At 53.6% G+C, this 15,742-nt stretch overlaps 1 protein-coding gene across 2 annotated transcripts in view; it reads left to right on the plus strand.

Annotated features, from left to right (window-relative positions):
- Positions 1–899: 899 nt before the first annotated feature.
- PHLDB3 (pleckstrin homology like domain family B member 3) overlaps positions 900–15,742 on the plus strand; it is a 38,304-nt gene continuing 23,461 nt past the window's right edge. For both annotated transcript variants that reach the window (XM_060186221.1, XM_060186222.1), the window contains exons 1-6: positions 900–1,456; positions 1,919–2,279; positions 4,044–4,226; positions 5,612–5,749; positions 14,845–14,973; positions 15,122–15,289. In XM_060186221.1, the coding sequence (XP_060042204.1) occupies positions 2,064–2,279; positions 4,044–4,226; positions 5,612–5,749; positions 14,845–14,973; positions 15,122–15,289 (834 nt within the window). In that variant the 5' untranslated portion in view covers positions 900–1,456; positions 1,919–2,063. The remainder of the gene's footprint in view (positions 1,457–1,918; positions 2,280–4,043; positions 4,227–5,611; positions 5,750–14,844; positions 14,974–15,121; positions 15,290–15,742) is intronic.

The following is a 15,742-nucleotide window of genomic DNA, read 5'->3' on the forward strand; positions in this document are numbered from 1 at the left end:
GTGCTGGAGTGATACCCTAGTATTCTCTCTTGCATATACATATATGAAGGCCATTTTTACTTTTATTTTTCTCCCATTTTATTTGATAGGACAAAGAAATTGAGAGGGGAGGGGGAAATAGAGAAAGACACAGACCTGTTTCACCACTTTCGAATTACCGTCCCCACCCCCCAGCAGGTGGAAGAGGGCTCGAACCTGGGTCTACCTGACCTCTTAGCTCTGGCTTATGATGATGCTGGGGACTGACCCTAGGATGGAATGTCTTTTTGCAGAACCACCATGGTATCTCCTCCATCCAAAACAGAGACCCAGAGTTACGGCATGCCAGGGATCAAATTCACAGCCTCATACTTGACAATCTAGCGCTCTGGCCACTGTGCCACTCACTTCCTAGCAGCCCTCTCTTTTTCATTAATAAATCAATGGGAGTCGGGCGGTAGCGCAGCGGGTTAAGCGCACGTGGCCACGCAAAGCGCAGGGACCAGCATAAGGATCCCGGTTCAAGCCCCGGGCTCCCCACCTGCAGGGGAGTCGCTTCGCAGACAGTGAAGCAGGTCTGCAGGTGTCTTTCTCTCCCCCTCTCTGCCTTCCCCTCCTCTCTCCATTTCTCTCTGTCCTATCTAACAACAACGACACCACCACCAATAATAATAATGACAATAAAACAAGGGCCACAAAAGGGAATAAATAAATAAATATTAAAAATAATAATAATAAATCAATGAATAAATAAAATGGAGCTAGAAACCCCTTTCTCGCTTGGCTCCTGTGGGGATGAAATTACAACGCTCATAAAATGCATAAAATGTCGAGCTCAGCTCCCCGACACCCAATAATCCTTTCTCACGTGTCAGTTATTTTCCTGTTTTTGCCCAGGGAGGAAAGGGTCTGGCTGAGACCTTTATAACCTCTGCCCTCCACCCGCTAGCCAAGCTGGTGTGTGTGTGTGTGTGGGGGGGCACACCCTCCCCCCTTCGTTTCTGGGCGTGTCTCTGACTCAGCTCAGGGTACCCCTCTCCCCTTGCCCTGCTCCCCAAACCGGTCGGGGCCCTTCAAAGGCTTCATTAGAGGGGAGAGGCCCCTCGCTCCCTTCTCAGGCTCGCAGGATTCCCAGGCTGGGGCGGCGGGGAGGCGCTTGCACCCAAGTGACCGTGACGCCCGGCTCCCGGCCAGTGCGGAAGGGGGCGCTGGAGGCGGGGCGGGCGGGGGTCGCGGAGCCCGGGGCTCCCGAGGGTGGAGGCTTTGGGGCCGTCGGGCCGGGAGGGCCGGATACCGCGGCCGCGGGCGGGGCGGCGGGTGGCTGCCTACTCCCTCCGGAGCTGTCGGACCTGTTGTCCCCCCCCCCACTTCCGGGCTGCGGGGCGGGGGCACCGCGCCCTCCTCCAGCCACCTGTTCGACTCGTAGGCCGCGGGCACAGAAGGGAGCGCGCCGACGCGGGAGCCGGAGCTGGAGCCGGTGAGGGGTCGTGCTGCGGGGAGGGGGCTCCGCGGGGCTCCCCGGGGCCGGGATCGGGGACGTCGCTCCCCGCAGGGGCAGGGGGGCTTGCGCTTCCCCGAGAGAGAGAGACTTGTCAGGCAGGACTCCTGGATCCCTGGGTCGGGGGGCGAGGGCGCTGGTCCCCAGCACAAAGCGGGGCTGGGGGGGGCGGGGAGCCGCCGAGGCTTGGAGAGGAGGAGAGTGGGGATCGGGGCTCTGCGGGGAAGAGAGAGTTGGGGTAACCCGAGGTGGTGGGGGCTGGCTGATAGGAAGGATACAGAAGGGACCCCTAGAAGGTGGGGGGGCGCGCTAGGAAGCACCCCCCCCTCTTAATTCCGGTCCCGCCTTTGGGGGCGTGGCACCCTGGGATCAATCGGGTCCCGCCCCCAGACACTGGAAAGCACGCCCCCGAAAACTGAGCTCCAGCCTTTGAACTCGCAGCTCCCGCCTCCGAGGGCGCGTTCCACGCGGAGCCTGGGACGCCGAGCCCCGCCCACACTCCCGGACCACGCCCACACAACTCGGGGGTCACGCCCACACACCGACCACGCCCACGCATACAAGCCCCGCCCCGCCCCGGCTGGACATGGGTCTACCCAGCCCCCCAGATGACGGGCCCCCGCCGCCCGCCGCCCCCCAGCCCGAAGCGGAGGGCCCACCCCCTGGGGCTGCCCAGCCCCCCGAGGACCCCCGTGAGCCCGAGGCCCGGGCGGCGCTGCCCAGAGGCCGAAGCGCAGAGCAGGAGGCCGAGGAAGAGGAAGAAGTGGGAGAAGGGAGCAGCACTGAGAGCAGCCGCGACGCGGTGAGGGGCTGCGGGGGGCTGCGGGGCGGGGGGAGCAGCCACGGGGCACCCAGAGCCACTGTAGAGGGGCCAGGCAGTGACACCCCGAGAGAGAGCGCCCTCAGAGACACCGACACAGAGCTCAAGGCACAGAGCCAGAGACTCAGCTGGACACACAGAGACGGGAATGGAGAGACCAGACATACTGAAACCCCGAAGGACAGCACCTCTAGGCTCCAGAGAGACAGACACACAGACGCAGAGACCCAGACATAGAGACTCATCTGGACAGACAGAGACGGGAACTATAGACAGAGAAGGATGGCTATAAAGGGACCAGGTAGCATGACACCCTGACAAACAGTGCCCGCAGAAACACCAGGCTCTGGAGAAAGAGCCTGGGATTTAGCTGGACACACACACACACACACACACACACACACACACACACACACACAGGGATTGGAGAGACAGAGAGATGTGTAGAGAGATCAGAGATGCCATTCTAGGGAGGTGGCTCAGCAAGTGAATTGCAAGACTTGCATTTCTGGGAAACCGAGTTGGAACCCCAGACACTAGCACCTGCTAGAATGGTGCTTTGTCTGGTTCTCTCTCACACACTAAATAAATAAATAAATCTTAAATATTTTATTTACTTTTTAATGAGACAGATACAGAAAGAGATAGAAAGACCAGAGTACTGCTCAGGTCTGGCTTATGGTGGTGCTGAGAACTGAACTTCAGAGCCTCAGGCAGAGTGTCTTTTATATATATATATATATATATATTTATTTATTTATTCCCTTTTGTTGCTCTTGTTTTATTGTTTTAGTTATTCATGTCGTTCGTTGTTGGATAGGACAGAGAGAAATGGAGAGAGGAGGGGAAGACGGAGAGGGGGAGAGAAAGACAGACACCTGCAGACCTGCTTCACCGCTTGTGAAGTGACTCCCCTGCAGGTGGGGAGCCGGGGGCTCGAACTGGGATCTTTATACTGGTCCTTGCGCTTTGTGCTACGTGCGCTTGCATGAGTGTCTTTTGCAGAACCACTATGCTGTCTCCCCAGCTCAAATAAATATATTTTAAAAGAGAGAGGTGAAGAGAACGGATAAAGAGAACGACTGGACTGGGATAGGGGTAGCATTTAGAGACCCTGAGAGAGGGAGAAGGCAGAGATTCAGACTTGGAGAAAGAAAGAGAGAGAGAGAGAGAGAGAAATAGAGAGACTAGATTCACAGAGACAGATTTGGAGAAAACAGAAACAGACACAGGGAACTAGGTGTAAGAGGGTAAGAGGCGAGAGAGAGAGAGAGATAGAGAGAGAAATAGAGAGACCAGATTCACAGAGACAGATTTGGAGAATACATAGAAACAGACACAGGGGAACCCCGGCTCCCCACCTGCAGGGGAGTCGCTTCACAGGCGGTGAAGCGGGTCTCCAGGTGTCTATCTTTCTCTCCCCCTCTCTGTCTTCCCCTCCTCTCTCCATTTCTCTCTGTCCTATCCAACAACGACAACAACAATAATAATAATAACTACAACAATAAAACAACAAGGGCAACAAAAGGGAATAAATAAATTAAATAAATTAAGAAACAGACACAGGGAACTAGGTGTAAGAGGCCACACAGAAAGGGAGCTGAATAGACTGAAGTCTGGGCCCGTGTCCCCTTCCTGGGGTCCGGTGGAGTGTGTGTAAGGCCAGGTCAGACCTTGGGAAGGGGACAAGAGATGGGATGTAGCCCCTCCCCTCCCCCAACCTGACCACGCCCTCTCCGGCCTCAGACGGAGGCCCCGCCCCCCCGCCAGGCCCTGGCCCCGCCCCCCGTGTCCTCCCCGCAGGGAGATGGGGTGCGAGGGGCGGCGCGCAGGCTCCGCGCGCAGCGGCTGGAGGCCCTGACACGCGTGGCGCTGATGGAGCAGCGCGTGAAGGAGCTGCAGCGCCAGAGGAAAGAGCTGAGGATCGAGGTGAGCCGCCACCCGGGGCGAAATGGTCAAAGTCAGGGGACCTCGAAGGCCTCTGGGACCCTACACCGTGTGGGTCTGAAAATGGACTCAGCAGTCAGGCCACAAAACACAGCATACCAGGGTCACCAGCCCCTCCACCCTCGGTCACAGGGGTCCCCCAGCCCCTCCTCCTTCAGACCCAGGGATCCCCCAGCCCCTCCTCCCTCAGACCCAGGGGTCCCCCAGCCCCTCCTCCTTCAGACCCAGGGATCCCCCAGCCCCTCCTCCCTCAGACCCAGGGGTCCCCCAGCCCCTCCTCCCTCAGACCCAGGGGTCCCCCAGCCCCTCCTCCCTCAGACCCAGGGGACCCCGGCCCCGCCTCCCTCAGACCCAGGGGTCCCCCAGCCCCTCCTCCCTCAGACCCAGGGTCCCCCAGCCCCTCCTCCCTCAGACCCAGGGGACCCCCAGTCCCTCCTCCCTCACACCCAGGGGTCCCCCAGCCCTTCCTCCCTCACACCCAGGGGACCCCAGCCCCTCCTCCAACACACCCAGGGGTCCCCCAGCCCCTCCTCCAACACACCCAGGGGTCCCCCAGCCCCTCCTCCCTCAGGCCCAGGGGTCCCCCAGCCCCTCCTCCCTCAGACCCAGGGGTCCCCCAGTCCCTCCTCCCTCAGACCCAGGGGTCCCCCAGTCCCTCCTCCCTCACACCCAGGGGTCCCCCAGCCCTTCCTCCCTCACACCCAGGGGACCCCAGCCCCTCCTCCAACACACCCAGGGGTCCCCCAGTCCCTCCTCCCTCAGACCCAGGGGTCCCCCAGTCCCTCCTCCCTCAGACCCAGGGGTCCCCCAGCCCCTCCTCCCTCAGACCCAGGGGTCCCCCAGCCCCTCCTCCCTCACACCCAGGGGACCCCCAGCCCCTCCTCCCTCAGACCCAGGGGTCCCCCAGTCCCTCCTCCCTCAGACCCAGGGGTCCCCCAGCCCCTCCTCCCTCACACCCAGGGGTCCCCCAGCCCCTCCTCCATCAGACCCAGGGGACCCCCAGTCCCTCCTCCCTCACACCCAGGGGACCCCCAGCCCCTCCTCCCTCAGACCCAGGGGTCCCCCAGTCCCTCCTCCCTCAGACCCAGGGGTCCCCCAGCCCCTCCTCCCTCAGACCCAGGGGTCCCCCAGTCCCTCCTCCCTCAGACCCAGGGGTCCCCCAGCCCCTCCTCCCTCAGACCCAGGGGTCCCCCAGCCCCTCCTCCCTCACACCCAGGGGTCCCCCAGCCCCTCCTCCCTCACACCCAGGGGACCCCAGCCCCTCCTCCCTCACACCCAGGGGACCCCCAGCCCCTCCTCCCTCAGACCCAGGGGTCCCCCAGCCCCTCCTCCCTAGACCCTGCACCCAGCCGGTGGTCTCCCTGCAGATGGAGGTGGAGGTGGCCCTGCTGAGGGGCGAGCTGGCGGGGGAGCGAGTGGCCGCCCGGAAGGAGGAGGAGCAGCTGCGGGAGCTGCTGGGCCGGCAGGCGGTGGAGATGCCTGGCAGCAGCGAGCAGCGGGAGCAGGTCCGTGGGCTGAGTCTTCAGCATCCGTTTCTCCCTGGTTGGAGGGGTTTCTTGGTGGCACTCTGGGGGCCTGGGAGCCACTTGTGGATCCTTGGGCTAAGCCGGGAAAGATGCCTCTTCTTGTTCACCTTCTTTATCCTGTGATTTTTGGGGTTTGATCCTGGGACCATTCCTTTTTTTTTTTTTTTAATTTATTTATTCCCTTTTGTTGCCTTGTTGCTTTACTGTTGTAATCATTATTGTTGTCTGTCTTTGTTGTTGGATAGGACAGAGAGAAATGGAGAGAGGAGGGGAAGACAGAGAGGGGGAGAGAAAGACAGACACCTGCAGACCTGCTTGACTGTCTGTGAAGCGACTCCCCTGCAGGTGGGGAGCCGGGGCTCGAACTAGGATCCTTCTGCCGTTTCTCGGGCTTTGCGCCATGTGCGCTTAAGCCGCTGCGCTACCACCCGACTCCCGGGACCATTCCTTTTTAAATTAAATTATTATTATTATTTACCAGAGCATTGCCCTGTTCTGGCTATGGTGGTGTTGGGGTTTGATCCTGGGACTTCAAAGCCTTAAGCAGAAGAGTCTTTTTGCAGAACAACTATGTTATTCTCTTGCTATCTCTCCTGTCCTGAGGTCCATTCCTTTGCCCCTTTTTCTTTGTACTAATTATGTGTGTGTGTGTGTGTGTGTGTGTATAATTTTCTTTGTACTATTCTTTGTACTAAATATATATATATGGGGGGGGAACCAGAGCATCACTCTGGCATATGTGATATGGGGGTATCAAACTCAGGACCCATGTGTGAGAGTCCAGTGCTTTATCTACTGTGCTACCACCCAGACTGCTGCACTTTAAAAAAAAAAATTTTTTTTCCCTTTTGTTGCTCTTGTGGTTTTTTATTTATTTATTTATTTATTTATTTTCTCTTTTGTTGCCCTTGTTCTTTTTCATTGTTGTAGTTGTTGTTGTTGTTGATGTCATCATTGTTAGGACAGAGAAAAATGGAGAGAGGAGGGGAAGACAGAGAAGAGTAGAGAAAGACTTGCAGACCTGCTTCACCACCTGTGAAGCCAGGTCCCCTGCAAGTGGGGAGCCGGGAGCTCGAACCGGGATCCTTATTCCGGTCCTTGTGCTTCGTGCCCACCTGCACTTAACCCACTGCAGTACCGCCTGACTCCCAAGAAAGATAGAAACCTACAGATCTGCTTCAGCGCTTGTGAGGTGACGCCCCTGCAGGTGGGGAGCCGGGTCTCGAACGGGGATCCTTACTCAGGTCCTTGCACTTTGCACCACGTGTGCTTAACCCGCTGTGCTACCGCCCGACTCCCCTGAGCTATCTCTTCAGTTCTGTATGTTATGTTATATTATGTTATGTCACGTTGTGTGTCTTTATTTTATTATTTATTTATTTATTTTATTTTAAATGTTTATTTTATTTATTTATTCCCTTTGTTACCCTTGTTGTTTTATTGTTGTAGTTATTGTTATTGTTGTTGTTGTTGGATAGGACAGAGAGAAATGGAGAGAGGCGGGGAAGACAGAGAGGAGGAGAGAAAGACAGACACCTGCAGACCTGCTTCACCGCCTGTGAAGCGACTCCCCTGCAGGTGGGGAGCCGGGGTTGGAACCGGGATCCTTATGCCGGTCCTTGCGCTTTGCGCCACCTGCGCTTAACCCTCTGCTCTACAGCCCGACTCCCGTGTGTCTTTATTTTATTTATTAATCGCCACTATTTTTTTCACTGGGGCTTGGTGCTACCCCTTCCCCAATCCTGGATTTTAAATGTTACACCCCTACACCGTTAAAGCTAAGCTCTTAGTGTCTCTCTTTTCCACTTAGTTCTCAGACGCCTCTGATTGAGAAACCTCAGCTGATGCCTGGCTATCTGAATCAGGTCACCAGAGTCCCCTGTGTGTGTCACCGCTAGTGATCCTGGTCAGGATGTGGCCAGCTGTGCTTCTGTGGTGTCCCTGCTTCTTCCTCCTGCGAGGTGCGGGGCCTGGCTCAGATTCAGATGTGCTTGGCTAGGGCTTCCTGGGCGCCATCTCGGGGGCTTCTGGTCTCTACTTGCCTGGAATCCAGTGGGTTCTCTGAGCCTTGGCTCACAACAGTCGCTCCACTAGAGGCCTCAGCACGCACTGTGGCCGTCCTAGTACTGGTTATCCCTGTAGGCTGCAGGACGCCGCACTGGCATTCTATCTGTTGTTCTCTTTGCCCTCATCTTGTGTGTTGGAATTGCCTGGGGCTGAGTCCTGGCTTCTAATTTATCCTCAGAGTTTCTATTTTCAGTTTCCCAAGTCCTGATTTCTTTCCTGAATTCCAGACCCGCATGTTCCTGCTTCTTAGGATACTGCTCCCTACAGCTCCTTCTTTTCTCAAGGACTCCAGCTCCCAGCCCCTCCTCTCTCAGAGTCAGGGGTCCTGCCCCCTCGTGTCTCACACCCAGGATTCCAGTCCCCTTATTTTTTCCTCTCTCAGACCCAGGGGTCTGCCTGCTTCTCATTCGCTGTGTCCAAAGCCAACCCTGGAAATTCTGTTTTTCTTTCTTTTTTTTAAATTATTTTTTTAATATTTATTTATTTTCCCTTTTGTTGCCCTTGTTGCTTATCATTGTTGTGGTTATTTGTTCCCTTTTGTTGCCCTTGTTTTTTTTTTTTATTTATTGTTGTCACTGATGTTGTCATTGTTGGATAGGACAAAGAGAAATGGAGAGAGGAGGGGAAGACAGAGAGGGGGAGAGAAAGACAGACACCTGCAGACCTCCTTCACCGCCTGTGAAGCGACTCCCCTGCAGGTGGGGAGCTGGGGGTTGTTGTGGTTATTGATGTCGTTGTTGGTGGATATGACAGAGAGAAATGGAGAGAAGAGGGGAAGACAGAAAGGGGAGAGAAAGATAGACACCTGCAGACCTGCTTCACTGCCTGTGAAGCGACTCCCCTGCAGGTGGGAACGGGGGGCTCAAACCAGGATCCTTATGCCGGTCCTTGTGCCGTGTGCACCACCGCCTGACTCCTGGAAATTCTGTTTTTCATACCCTTCCTGTCTCGCTGTCCCTTTGTCACAGAGTCTTGACTACTGCGCCCTACACACTGTCTCTTACCTCCATGCCTGTCAGCCAATCTGTCCTTTCTTTCTAGCCCCTGAACCTCTCTCTCTCTCTCCAGTCCATCCCCTTGGCCTCCCCACTGTCCACGCCTCAGTTTATATGTCATCCTCACTCACTGCTTGGAGGACTTATGATTCATCTAGTCTTGTCTCTTTCCATGGTCTGGTAAGTGGTGCAGTGGATAAGGCATTGGACACTCAAGCATGAGGTCCTGAGTTTGACCCCGGATGTTGCCTGTGTCATACACATTACCATGCATAAGGACCAGAGTTCAAGTCCCCACTCCTCACCTGCAGAGGGGGAGCTTCATGAGTGGTAAAGCAAATACTACAGGTCTCTCTCTCCCTCTCTGTCTCCTCTTCCCTCTCAATTTCTGTCTCTATCCAACAAAAAATATTTTTTTCCCTTTTTTGTTGCCCTTGTTGTAGCCTTGTTGTGGTTATTATTGCTGTTGATTTCGTTTGTTGTTGGATAGTACAGAGATGAGGGAAAGACAGAGAGGGGGAGAGAAAGACAGACATCTGCAGACCTGCTTCACCGCCTGTGAAGGGACCCCCCTGCAGGTGGGGAGCCGGGGCCTCGAATCGGGATCCTTCTGCCGGTCTTGCGCTTTGTGCCATGTGCGCTTAACCCGCTGCACTACCGCCTGACCCCCAACAAAAAATAATTAAAAAAAAAAACTTTGAAAACGAATCAACAAAACTAATTTCTCAGAGAGAAATCCAGATCTCCCGTTTTTATAGATCTATTATTTGGGAGAGAGAACCAGAGAACGCTCTGGCACATGCAGTGCTAGGGATTGAACTCAGGACCTCATTCTCCTAAGTCCAATGCTTTATCCACTGTGCCACCACTTGGGCTGCCAGATCAGACTCCATTATTTCCATCCCTCCCTGATTCCCTGCAGCCCTGGGGTCAAAGCTGCTCAGCCTGGCTGACCAAACTGGGAGTGAGCTGCCCCGGCGCCTCCTGCCGTGCTGCTCACCCCCACCTCCACCACATCTTCCTCTAGCCGAGTTGTACCTCCTAAACCTTCTGGATTTGCAGGTCCTTTTTTAAAAAAAAAATTTTTTAATTTGTTTATTGGATAGAAACAGTCAGAAGTCGAGAGGGAAAGGAGGGATAGAGAGGGTAAGAGATAGAGAGACACCTGCAACACTACTTCACCACTTGCAAAGCTTTCCCCCTGCAGTTGGGGACTAGGGGCTTGAACCTAGGTCCTTGCACACTGTAACATGTGTGCTCAACCAGGTGCGCCACCACCTGGCCCCGGATTTGCAGGTCCTATGCATCTGTGCCATGCCCTTCCCTCTGCCCCGATGCCCTTCCAACCCCTCCTCTCTCTCCAGACCTGATTTGGGAGATGTCTCTGGCAGTTCTCGTGTCCATGAAGCTTAGCATCACACCCAGGTAGAAATTGCTTCTCGGGGCCAGGCAGTAGTGCAGCGGGTTAAGCGCACGTGCTTCAAAGCGCAAGGACCGGCATAAAGATCTCAGTTCCAATCCCCGGCTCCCCACCTGCAGGGGGGTCGCTTCACAAGTGGTGAAGCAGGTCTGTAGGTGTCTAACTTTCTCTCCTCCTTTCTGTCTTCTCCTCCTCTCTCCATTTCTCTCTGTCCTATCTTTCAACAACAACAGCAATAACAATAATAACAAGGCCAACAAAAATGGGAAAAATGGGGAGTTGGGTGGTAGCGCAGCGGGCTAAGCACACGTGGGGCAAAGCTCAAGGACTGGCATAAGGATCCTGGTTCCAGCCCCTGGCTCCCCCACCTGCAGGGGAGTCGCTTCACAAGCAGTGAAGCAGGTCTGCAGGTGTCTATCTTTCTCTCCCCCCTCTGCCTTCCCCTCCTCTCTCCATTTCTCTCTATCCTATCCAACAACAATGACATCAATAATAATAACAACAATAAAACAACAAGGCCAACAAAAGGGAATAAATAAATAAATAAATAAAATCTAAAAAAGGGGGGGGGGAAATGGCCTCCAGGAGCAGTGGATTTGTGGTGCAGGCACCAAGCTCCAGCAATAACACTGGAGGCAATAAATTTTAAAAAAATAAAAAAAATAAATAAATGTTGTAAAAAAAAAAAAGGAGAAGAAAGAAACTGTTACTCTGGGTTGCGTGGTGGCACACCTGGTAGAGCGCACACGATACTGTGTGGAAGGGCCTGGGTTCAAGCCTCCAGGCCCCCACCTGCAGGAGGGAAGCTTCAGGAGCAGTGAAGCAGTACTGCGGGTCTCTTCCTCTCCCTGTTCCTCTCCGTCTCCTCCTCCCTTGATTTCTATTTCTATCCAGTAAATAAGAGATGAAAGTATTAGAAAGAAAGAAAGAGGGATGGACCTACCCTATGACCCTGCAATTCCCCTCCTGGGGATAGATCCTAAGGAACCCAACACACCCATCCAAAAAGATCTGTGTACACATATGTTCTTAGCAGCACAATTTGTAATAGCCAAAACCTGGAAGCAACCCAGGTGTCCCACAACAGATGAGTGGCTGAGCAAGTTGTGGTCTATATACACAATGGAATACTACTCAGCTGTAAAAAATGGTGACTTCACCGTTTTCAGCTGATCTTGGATGGACCTTGAAAAAATCATGTTGAGTGAAATAAGTCAGAAACTGAAGGATGAATATGGGATGATCTCACTCTTAGGCAGAAGTTGAAAAACAAGATCAGAAGAAAAAAAAAAAACACAAGTAGAACCTGAAATGGAATTGGCGTATTGCACCAAAGTAAAAGACTCTGGGGTGGGTGGGTGGGGAGAATACAGATCCAAGAAGGATGACAGAGGACCTAGTGGGGGTTGCATTGTTATATGGGAAACTGGGGAATGTTATGCATGTACAAACTATTGTATTTACTGTTGAATGTAAAACATTAATTCCCCAATAAAGAAATAAAAAAAAGAAAGAAAGAAAGAAAGAAAGAGGGAGAGAAGCTGCTCCTCCCCGTGGCCTCTCAAGGTCTGTATTTCACTGCTCTGCGGCTCCAGGCCGTCACTCGCTATGTCCTGGAACACAGGGCCTGAGTGGGACCTGTCTCTCAGCCCCTAGCATCAGTTGTCCAGCATGGATATGTTTTGCATTCATTTCTTCATTCAACTCGATTTCTTTTTCTTTTTTTTTTTTTAATATTTTATTTTATTTTATTTATTTATTCCCTTTTGTTGCCCTTGTTGTTTTATTGTTGTAGTTATTATTGTTGTTGTCGTTGTTGGATAGGACAGAGAGAAACGGAGAGAGGAGGGGAAGACAGAGATGAGGAGAGAAAGACAGACACCTGCAGACCTGCTTCACCGCCTGTGAAGCGACTCCCCTGCAGGTGGGGAGCCGGGGTTCGAACCGGGACCCTTATGCCGGTCCTTGTGCTTTGCGCCACCTGCGCTTAACCCGCTGCGCCACCGCCCGCCTCCCGATTTCTTTTTCCTGTGCTTTGTGCCACATGCGCTTAACCCCTGCACTACCACCCGACTCCCTTGATTTCTGTTTCTACTTTCTTTCTCTCTCTCTATCTCCATCTCTGTGATTCATTTACTAACAAGAGAGAGAAAAGGAAAGAAAGATCCTGAGCGTCACTCTGACACATGTGATGTCAGGGACTGAACTCAGGATCTCATGCTTGAGAGTCCAATGCTTTATCTACTGCACCACCTCCCAGACTGTCCGTAAGTCTTTTATTTTATTTAAAAATTTTTTTATTATCTTTATTGGATAGAAACAGCCAGGAATCAAAAGGATAGGGGAGATAGAGAGGGCAAGAGAACGAGAGACACCTGCAGCACTGCTTCACCACTTGCAAAGCTTTCCCTCTGTAGATGAACACCAGGGACTCGAACCTGAGGCCTTGAGCACTGTAACATGTGCACTCAACTATGCCACCCAGTCCCCCAATAAGTCTTTATTTTTAACTTTTATTTATTTTTTACCAGAGCACTGCTCAGCTCTGGCTTATGGTGGTATAGGGAATTGAACCTGGGACTTTGGAGCCTTAAGCATAAGAGTCTCTTTGCATAACCATTATGCTATCTGCCCCCCCAGTCTTTTTAAAAATATGACTCAGGGACCAGGAGAAAGCTGATCTCATAAAGCACACACTTACCATGTGAAAGGACCTGAGGTTTGAGTCCCCAGCCACCACATGGAAGCAAAGGGGAAGAAGCTCCATGAGGGCTATAGTGTCTCTCCTTCCTTCTCTCTCCCTCTATAAAAAGAAGAAGGAGAAGAAGAAGAAGAAAGGACAGGAAAATAATACAATAGTTATGCAAGGGAGTCGGGCTGTAGCGCAGCGGGTTAAGCGCAGGTGGCGCAAAGCACAAGGACCGGCATAAGGATCCCGGTTTGAACCCCGGCTCCCCACCTGCAGGGGAGTCGCTTCACAGGCGGTGAAGCAGGTCTGCAGGTGTCTATCTTTCTCTCCCCCTCTCTGTCTTCCCCTCCTCTCTCCATTTCTCTCTGTCCTATCCAACAACGACGACAACAACAATAATAACTACAACAATAAAACAACAAGGGCAACAAAAGGGAATAAATAAAATAAATATTAAAAAAAAATAGTTATGCAAGAAGATGCTCACGCCTGAGGCTCCAGAATCTCAGGTTCAATCACCAGAACCACCATAAGTCAGAGCGAAGCACCCGGTTGAGCACACATATTACCACACACAAGGACCTGGGTTCGAGCCCCCACTCTTTACCTGCAGGGGAGAAGCTTAACCACTCGTGAAGCAGGTCTGCAAGTGTCTCTGTCTCTCTCCCTCTCTATCTCCTCCACGCCTCTCAGTTTCTATTAAATAAAATAGGGGGGAAGGGGGACAAGTGGACAACCTGGTGGCAGTGGACACACACACCCCTCACGGGAGAGGTAGAACAGCAGCCAGAATACTGGGCTGAAGAGCATGAAGTCAGGGCTGGCCGGTAGCGCACCTGGTTAAGTGCTCACATTTCAGTGAGCAAGGACCCAGGTTTGAGCCCCTGGTCCCCACCTGCAGGGGGAAAGCTTCACGAGTGGTGAAGCAGTGCTGCAGATGTCTCTCTGTCTCCCTCCCTCTCTAATGCCCCCTTCCCTATCAATTTCTGGCTGTCTCTATGCAATAAATATATAAAGACAATAAAATTTTTTTTTTTTAAGTATGAGGTCAGGAGCCCCATCCCCTTATCAAATGTGCCAGAGTGATAATTCTGGTTCTCTCTCCTGTTAATACATAAAGTATTTTTTGTTTGTTTGTTTTTTTCCTTCAGGATTATTGCTGGGGTTCAGTGCCTACACTACAAATCCAATGCTCCTGGAGGCCATCTTTTTGCCACTGTTGTTGCTGGATAGGACAGAGAGAAATGGAGAGAGGAGGGGAAGACAGAGAGGGGGAGAGAAAGACAGACACCTGCAGACCTGCTTCACCTCTTGGGAAGCGACTCCCCTGCAGGTGGGGAGCTGGAAGCTTGAACCGGGATCCTTGCATGGGTCCTGGTGCATCACTGCCTGCCCCCCCCCATAAAATTTTTTTTTTTAAGGGCTGGGAAGATAACATAGTGGGTATGCAAAAAAGACTCTCATGCCTAAGGCTCCCAGATTCAATCCCCAGTACTACTATAAGCCAGAGCTGAGCAGTGCTCTGGTATCTCTCTGTATCTTTCGCTCTCTTATTAAAATAAATGAAAATTAAAGAAGAAGCATAAAGTCTGCCAGGAGCAGGTGTGAAGTTCCAGCAAACCCCTGACCTCTAAATAATTAAATGAAACAAATGCCCAGGGAGGTCACTCAGCGTTCACTCCCCAAAGCTGCATAAAAAGAACAGGAAAGCAGGCAGACAGGGTCCCTGACCTTGTGGTGCTGTGGGTAGGAGTCCGGGATGTGGCCAACCTGGCCCATCCCAGCCCTACCCCCTACCTCTCCCCTCCCTTCCCCTCCCTGCCCTGCTCTCCCCTCCACTCCCCTCCCCTCCCCTCCCCTCCCCTCAGTGCCCAGGCCCAGCCTAAGCCTGCTGTGCTCACAGGAGCAGAGGCGGTTGAGTCAGGAGCGGGCCCGAGTGGAGGGACTTCGCCAGAGACTCCGGGAGGCGCAGGAGCGACTAGACTCACAGCCAGAGGATCAGCGGGAGCGCCTGCTGCAGGGGGTGCAGGAGGTAAGCCCCCCAGCTCAGGGGCTGGGTATCTGGATCCTCAGCCCTTGACCCCCAGCTGTCCTCAGTCCTCAGCCCCCTCCTCCCCCACCCCCTAGAGTCCTCCCCGCCCCCAGGCCTGGCCTCCAGCTCTTCTGGCTCCCTCTGACAGGTGACGGAGCAGCTGGACGCAGCCCAGCGGGCCTATGAGGACCTGGAGTTCCAGCAGCTGGAGCGGGAGAGCCGGCAGGAGGAAGAGGAGGAGGATCCGGACAGCCCCGGCGCCCAGGCCCCTGACCCCAGGGTCCAGGAGCTCCAGGCCAGTGTGGCACAGCACAAGGTGAGTCGGTGGGACCCATCTGGTCCCCACCCCACTGTCTCTGCCCTCTCTAGGCCCCTCTCTCCCACCTGGAGTGTCCACAGCGGCTGGCACTCATTGAGCAGCTGCTTTGTGAGGGCACTCACTGTGATCACTGAGAACAGCACCCAGCGCTACAGTGACCACTTAGAACAGCACTGAGGGGGGGTCAGGCGGTAGCACAGTGGGTTAAGCGCACGTGGTGCAAAGCGCAAGGACCGGCAGAAGGATCCCGGTTTGAGTCCCCGGCTCCCCACCTGCAGGGGAGTCGCTTCACAGGCGGTGAAACAGGTCTGCAAGTGTCTGTCTTTCTCTCCCCCTCCTTTCTCCATCTCTCTCTGTCCTATCCAACAATGACAACATCAATAACAACGATAATAATGACCACAACAATGGTAAAACAACCAGGGTAACAAAAAAGGGCAAAAATGGCCT

This window comes from Erinaceus europaeus, chromosome 2 (genome assembly GCF_950295315.1).
Source record: "Erinaceus europaeus chromosome 2, mEriEur2.1, whole genome shotgun sequence".
In the NCBI taxonomy this organism is placed as follows: domain Eukaryota; kingdom Metazoa; phylum Chordata; class Mammalia; order Eulipotyphla; family Erinaceidae; genus Erinaceus; species Erinaceus europaeus.